The 7,867-nt window shown below is 50.8% G+C and overlaps 1 protein-coding gene across 1 annotated transcript; it reads left to right on the top strand.

Moving 5' to 3' along the window:
- Positions 1-1,668: 1,668 nt before the first annotated feature.
- EVX2 (even-skipped homeobox 2) lies at positions 1,669-5,352 on the top strand (the record flags this gene model as incomplete). The annotated part of the gene is made up of 3 exons (XM_081262018.1): positions 1,669-2,095; positions 3,031-3,308; positions 4,642-5,352. 3 exons carry the CDS (start codon positions 1,669-1,671, stop codon positions 5,350-5,352), a joined length of 1,416 nt encoding a protein of 471 aa, XP_081118144.1.
- Positions 5,353-7,867: the final 2,515 nt, after the last annotated feature.

Genomic DNA, 7,867 nt, shown 5'->3' with positions numbered 1-7,867 from the left:
CCTTGAGTGAAGATTGATCTTCGTTAAAATGGTTGCCACCGGCGTCATTATGACTATCAAAGTTAACGCCAAGAGGCTCAGCCGCCAACCTCAGGCCGCAAGGAGCAGCAGCAAGGTTGGTTGGGAACTCTCATCGCCCGGACTCAGCGCTGGGAACACGAGGGGCCACAGGTAAGGAAGGGACTAGGGTGGAAAGGGAGGAAGGAGGAAAGACAGAATCAAGGGCAAAAGAAGGAAGGGCAGAGGCAGAAGGCGGCTGACGCTCCTCTAACCCCTCACCCCCTTTAACCTCGAAATCCACTTACTTGGGCACAAATAATCAAATTTGAGGAGGGAAGGGGGAAACTGGCAACCATAAAAAGTGGATTCGGCGCGGCCCGTATGGCACTGTAAATCGCGACTATGTTTAAAGTTAGCTGTCGAATTCTGCTTTCAAGTCGTCCAGTGTAGTTCACTTTCCCCAGGGAAAATGAGTAAGTGAGAAGTCTATCCATCAGCAGAAATATAAAAGTTAAAAACAAAAACAAAACCAAAACAAAACAAAAAACCAAACTAGGGACTTCGAGTTCAGAACAAACCAGGCAAACTTAGAAAAATCAGAGAGGATTTAATGATTTCGGTTTGGAACAGCGGGCCCAACATACTTCCCTGGCCACGTAGCAAGAAAGCGGTTTCAAAACTCTACAAATCTACAGATATCTCTCTCTCTCTCTCTCTCTCTCTCTCTCTCTCTCTCTCTCTCTCTCCCCCCCCTCTTCTCTCTCTTTCCCCCCTCCCCCTCCTTCCCTCCCTTCTTCTCCCCCCCTTCTGTGGGAGGAGAACACCCAGGCTGAGACGAAGAAGTAGCTAGGCAGAGAACTCAGCTTCCTATTTGTTAAATAAAATACATATTTGGTTCTGAAAACAGAAAGATAAGTAATCCAGTCAGGAGCCGCGCAAGGTCTTCTCCTTACGCAACTCTTCCTGCATCCTCCCCCTTGTCCCCCCCCCTTACGCCCCCAGCTTGTAAATGTTTTTAAAAAAATCTTCCTGAGGATCTACTCTGGAAAAATCAAAGCATTATCTATTATTTAACACATATCTGTGTCCATGGAAAAATGAGGAAGGCGCTGCATGATTAGGACCTAAGGGGCAACCCAGCAAACTGAGAGCGTAATGATGCCCCTAAATGAAGGGGGAAATGTGCCGCGGCGCGCTCTATTAATCAGACTGTCAATTTCACCCCCGAGGCCAAACCCCCGGGCGAGCAGAACTGGCTCCGAACGGGCAAAGGACCGGAGCCTTCTTCCTCACTTCTTGTCTCTTCTCATCTTCTACCTGGATCTATTTGTCTGCTCTGAAGTCGCCTTCATTACCCACTGACAGGAGCGTGTATTTATTTGCTTATAAACCTGTTACAATAAATGATTATTCGAACGGCGTCATTCGTACCTTAATGACGAGCGGGCGCTACTTTTTGATGAATGACATCTCGGGCTCGGAAGGATGTATGGGTCATTTTGACCAGTCATTCCCTCGCTCTGGCATCCCACAATTTTTCCGCCTCCCTCCAAAAGAGATAATAATATTTAGAGGCGCTTGCTGGGGCTGAATGAGAATTAGCCCTAGACGCAGAGCATCATTAGGACGGGACAGCCGGGCCACTGTGACATTTTTTAGAAAGCTGAGATGATGGAAAGAATAAGAAAAGAGATGATTCTGATGGAGAGAGGGCTCCACAGCCCTACCGCCAGCAAGAGGTTCTCCAATTTGTCCGACTCCGCTGGCAGTGCTGTGCTGGAGGCCCTGGAAAATTCGCAGCACCCAGCTCGCCTCAGTCCGCGCCTACCTTCCGCCCCCCTACACGGCGCTCTGGGAGACCTCCCCGCCAAGGGCAAATTCGAAATAGACACTTTGTTCAACCTGCAGCACCCGGGCAGCGAAAGCACCGTCTCCTCCGAAATCGCCTCCGCTACCGACAGCCGCAAGAAGCCGAGCCATTATTCAGAGGCGGCCGCCGAGGCCGACATGAGCAGCGACGTGGAGGTGGGCTGCTCGGCGCTTCGTTCCCCCAGCGGCCTCAGCGCTGCGCCGCTCAAGGAAAACAATGGCAAAGGTAAACGCTCAGCCCGCGGACTCTACAGTCCGGTCTTCCTTGCTTCTCCGCGGCCCTCACTAGTCCTTCCCGGTGGCTTTGCCCTTCTCTGACCCTCCGCAAGCAAGCTGAACCGAACTTGCCAGTGTAGGACGCATGCTAGGGACTGCCCACCGGTTCCACTCCTGGAGCCCTCTCACACGGCGCAGGCCTGCGGAGCCTGGAGCTCCAGGACCCGCTCGTCCTGGCTCCTGCGTTCGAGAAAATATTTCTGTGTGCGGGTCTAAGAGGTAGAGCGAGCTGACAGACCCCTAGCGAGAGGCCAAGAGGTCTCGGGGAAGGGTACTCTGAACAGCTTCTCTGAACCCCGGCACCTCTGAGCTCTCAGGGCCGGGTGGAGGGAGTTATTTTCTGGGTAATTCAGGGAGTCTCTCCCGGCGCCTCTGCTCGACCGCCTAGGCCCCCGGAAGAAAGAGTTGAAAAGTAGATTCCACCCCCTAACGGCTCTGGTTTGAGCTGCTGTTTTGGAAACTTCAAATATTTTTTTAACCAAATCTGAAACAAACAAACAAAAACTGTCAAAGAAAGGCTAGAGGCTGTACAGAAAGCCACCCTGGGGTCTCCAGACCATCGAAAACCTAGTGCTTCTCAAACTGCGCCCCGAGGTAGGCATTTTCTCTTTGCCAGTTTTCCTCCTCAGTGGAAAATTTCTAATTACTAAAAAAAAAAAAAAAAAAAAAAAAAAAAAAAAAAAAAAAAAATCCCCCAATTCCATTTCTATTATTTGGTTATGAAGGGCTCCTCAAACTTTATTGATTCCATTAACGGCAGCAATTTGTAAGCATGACAGACCCCATCAATTCCGGCAGCGACTTTCCTTTCTGACGCGACTTCCCCTATTGCAGGGCTCTAGGCCCCCACAGAAACCCATGTGCTGTCGACTGTTTGTTTGCCAGGGTACACGGAGAGCGGCTCGGCGGCTGGAACCACGACGTCAGCGTCGGGCTCGGGCCTCGGCAGCCTGCATGGAGGCGGCGGCGGCGGCGGCAGCGGCGGGGGTGCGGCGTTGGGCGGCTCTGGCTCTGGCGCAGATCAGGTGCGGCGCTACCGAACTGCGTTCACCCGTGAGCAGATCGCGCGCCTGGAGAAAGAATTCTACCGAGAGAACTACGTGTCGCGGCCCCGCCGGTGCGAGCTGGCCGCTGCGCTCAACCTGCCCGAAACCACCATCAAGGTATCGATTCCTACGCGCGCCAGCTTTGGTCTCCCCCGGGGCGTCTGGGTTGATTTCTTTTCCCTCTTTCTCCTTTCTGGGTGGCTAGATTCAGCGAGGGCCTGGAAATCCGCGGGGGTTGTCACCCAAGGAGTTGGCTTATTTCTTCCTCCTATGCCGAATCCTGACGGCTACCCGGCCTGGCTGGCCTGGGAAGACCCCAGAATGGCGGCGCTGGTGGCTCAAACCCGCCCTCGCTTCTGCTTGATTCTGCCCAACGCCTGCCTCCCCAGTTGCCTCCTCGCCCATGCCCTGGTCCCACTTTCCCCTATGCGACAAAGCCAACTGGTCTTTGTTCCTCTGGCACGAACCCGAAATGAAACTTCATTTGATTTTAGAGATTTATTTTTCACATAAATCGTTAATACATGGAGAAAAGGATAGTCTTTTAAAAATCGATTGGGCTGAGAACGTAGTTTCCTAAACATTTTTTTCCCCTCTTGGGAAAAGGTCAACCTCCTGGGGAGAAAACGCAACGAAATTGTGTGTGTGTGTGTGTATTTATATTATTATTATTATTATTTTTATTATACGCCTGGCTGAGAGAGTCGGCAGGTTGGGCGACTTGGTAAACACTTAATGGAGCATTCAACCCTCTAGAAAAAGAGCAAACTTCATGGGATAAAAGGATGTGGAGGCCCTCCTCCAGTTTGATAGGGCTTTCTTTAATTTAGGGTTGTGACGAATGTCTTTATTAGACACTGTGTTAGGAGGGATAGAAAAGTCCCCTTCCCAGTTTATGGGGACATTGCTTTCGCCACTCATTTAAGGCAAATGATTCCCACAAAATCATCCCTTCAATACCCTAATCGGACCCGTGCCCCCAGGGGCAGGTCCTTGAAACTCTGAGGGCTCAAGACCTGGCACCGCGACCTCTCAGAAAAACTGCGCCACAGCCTCTCTTCAGAGGCTGTTCGGAATCCCCGTGCAAATCCTGGGATTGAGAGTCCGGGTGCTCAGCGAGGCTGGACACCGGTGGGTGGCGGGAGGGAGAGGAAAGGTTGGGTTGGGACGAGAATATGCAGCAAGAACTAAGAAAGCTACAGTCCAGGAGCCGCAGCAGGCTGACTCGAGATAAAACTCTTCTTCGCTGAGGAAGGTGTGCCTACGGTGATCTACACATTGCCGTCCACACTGTCCCAACTGGGAGAGCAGAGGGCACTTGGGGCTAAGCCCAGGGTGAGAGGAGAAGGCCAGACCATTCCAAGGGCAGGGAGGGGCCGGGAGGCCCGGGGCGGGGACTGGGGAAATGGGGCGCTCCCTAACTCGGGCCGCGGCGCGGCTCTCCCCGCAGGTGTGGTTCCAGAACCGGCGCATGAAGGACAAGCGGCAGCGTTTGGCCATGTCGTGGCCGCACCCAGCCGACCCCAGCTTCTACACCTACATGATGACGCATGCGGCCGCCACCGGAAGCCTGCCCTACCCTTTCCACTCGCACGTGCCGCTGCACTACTACCCACACGTGGGCGTCACGGCGGCAGCAGCTGCGGCCGCAGCTTCTGGTGCAGCGGCCGCAGCTTCGTCGCCCTTTGCTACTTCCATCCGTCCACTGGACACCTTCCGCGCCCTCTCTCATCCCTACTCCCGGCCGGAGCTGCTATGCAGCTTCCGCCACCCGGGTCTCTACCAGGCGCCCGCGGCCGCTGCGGGGCTTAACAGTGCTGCCTCCGCCGCTGCAGCTGCAGCAGCTGCAGCGGCTGCGGCCTCCTCGGCGGCTGCGGCCGGGGCGCCCCCCAGCGGCGGCTCTGCGCCCTGCTCATGCCTCAGTTGCCACAGCAGTCAGTCCGCTGCAGCGGCTGCAGCTGCAGCCGCCGCAGCCCTGGGCTCCCGAAGTGGAGGTGGCGGCGGCGGCGGTGGCGCTGGGGCCGCGGGGGGCTCGGACTTCGGCTGCAGCGCCGGGGCGCCGCGCTCCGAGAGCGGCTTCTTACCCTATTCTGCGGCAGTGCTTAGCAAGACCGCCGTGAGCCCGCCAGACCAGAGGGACGAGGCGCCGCTCACCAGATAACTACGTCGTGCCGCCAGGGGGCCGTGCCTGTAGCTCTGCGGGTGCCCGGGAGTCCCCTGTGCACCCCCTGCCCTTTCGGTGCGCTTCCCGCTGCTACCGCTGTCGCCAGGGGGCGCCCCGGGGTGCAGGAGGTTGAAAGGAACCTGCCGCGAATTGGAGGGAAGGAGTCAGCGCGAAAGCCTGGCGGGCGTCCCCCCAAATTATTTCTATTTTTGTATTTCCCAACCGTCTCTCCCCCTCTTTTCCCTCCTCAAAATGTTTCCTGCCATCTGGATCCCACTTTCCACCTCTTTCTGAGCTCTTGGTCTCCCCGAAGACAATCCCCCTATCCCCAAAGAACTTCTCCCGGGTCTTGAGCCCTGGCTGTGCGCCCTCACGCCCGAGTTTCTCGGTAGAACCACGACGAAGAGGGAATAGTGTGCGCTAACGCTTGTGGGAGGCGGAGTCACCCCCACCCCCAAGGTTTATGCTGCTGCTCTTTTTCTTCTAACATTTCCTTCTTTTCTTTAAACGAGGGTGGGAGGAGGTGGCAAATTTTCTCTCAACGTGAGTTTGTTGGGGGCTTTGTCCAAGGAGAGCGGGAGAATAAAAGTGTGAGAAGACCTGGAGGGTGGATGGAGAATGCGGGGTGGCTGCGGTGTGCTCGTGAGATAGTTAACTGCGTGCTGGAAACGAGATCCGTAAGACTAGTGACAGCCTTTCCCGGGAAAGACAAAGCCCAGGTGGGGAGAGTGGAGGTCGCGCCTCTTCCTTCTCGGTCCACCATTGTTCGACTGTTTTCTCTTTGGTGTTTGGTTTCAGTGAAATGAAAATGTCTGGCGTATTTTATGCAAAAGTTCTTGACTAGTGAAGTTACCAAACCTGGCCAGGAAAGGGAACGGAAAAGAAGGCCAAGACTGACAGATCACTATAGTCTATTGGTTAGGCATTTTCAGTTTTCTAACTACCGGGTTCCACTCGATCTGGGAAATACTTGAATCTCTAGATATATAGTATCCTAAACATTTCCTTAAACACTTTCCTAACTTCGAACTCGCTATACTCCTCCACTCCTTCCCTCCTCGCTTTCTTTTTCCTCGGGTAAAATGGTTTTTGGCATACTTCTCACGCATGTCTATTGCGCCTTCCCTCTGCAAAGCCACCACTGGGTTGCTGAGACCCGCTCTGCCAACCCCAGCTACAGGAGGGGTTTCCTTGAACTTGAAGAAAGGTGCATCAAAACCCACCAGTGTTAACTGCCACGTCAATTTTGATGCTAATAATGTGCAGATTATGACGAAAATTGCCAATCATGCTCTCTGATGGACCTCCTTTGAATGTGGAATTGTAGAAAAGTTCCCCGCACGGAGACCTGCTGTCAAGTACTAACAACCCGCTAAGGGAAGTCATTAGGAGAGACGGATAAGAGACTCGGTACATAAAACATTGTTCTTGGTGCATAGAATGTATGTTATTTAATGTTATCTCTGTTACCTGAAGTGATTTCGCAGAAGAAAGCCACGTTCTTATCATCTCAATTGCCAATTTTCATTTTGGTAACTTGGACGCCCTGGGTAGACTTTTCTCTGTTAAGTTGATATTCCACCAATGTGAACAGCCTCATTAAATCAAGCCCAGATATTTCCATAATGCTCCCCGCAGAGCCACTTCACTCCTCACATAATGAGATTTTCTGAAGAGTTGAAGCCCTAAAATAACTTGCTAGTGCATGTTCAGGCCCAACGAAGTGGGTATGTGTGTGTGTGTATTAAAAGGTAGGTATGCTACCTACATATGTATGTTTATATATATGTATATGTATGTATATACGTATACATATATTTATGCTCTTAAATACATGTGTAAGAGATACACACATATCCATATATACATATTGGTATTATTTTCTGTGATTTTTTTTTTCAAATTCGTTTCCTGATATTTTAATTTTAAAGACACTGGATTTTAAAATTTTATTTCTTAAAAATAGGCTTTCAGTAAACTTTTGAAATAATTCATTTTCCAGAAGAAATTATTATTTTTATTAAATGGAAAATATTTCAAGGGGAAGCAGTATTTCAAAACTCCTGAGATCTGTTGAAACATTCCTGTAAAGTATTAGAGAACTTCCCAAGTAAATAGCAATGATTTAAAGCTGGAATTATTTTAAGAGATGAAACTACTTATGTAAAATATTGATTTTACCAGCTCTTGCTCCTGGAGTTTACATTTAAAAAATTAATATATAATTTAAGGCTAAATAAGATAAACCAAAATATGGTACTGTTTTATCAGCTTTATCTTTTTAGATTGTTAAAGTCCTTTGTTATGATCGGTTATCAAATGTATATAAGGTACTTTAGGCAATAATGTTTACATTTCCCCCAAAATATATATGATTGATGAGAACGCTGGTTGGTAAAATTAACATAAATTCATCTTATGTTAGGTCCATTGGATCTGGTTATTATATTAAACTAAAACTGTAAATAAAGTCTTTGTGCTTTAAATATTGCTGGCTGTATGAACTCACTGT

This window comes from Spermophilus citellus, assembly GCF_964194105.1.
Source record: "Spermophilus citellus genome assembly, chromosome: 11".
NCBI lineage: Eukaryota > Metazoa > Chordata > Mammalia > Rodentia > Sciuridae > Spermophilus > Spermophilus citellus.
The sequence above is the reverse complement of the archived record's forward strand: the minus strand, read 5'-3'. Positions and strand labels throughout refer to the sequence as shown.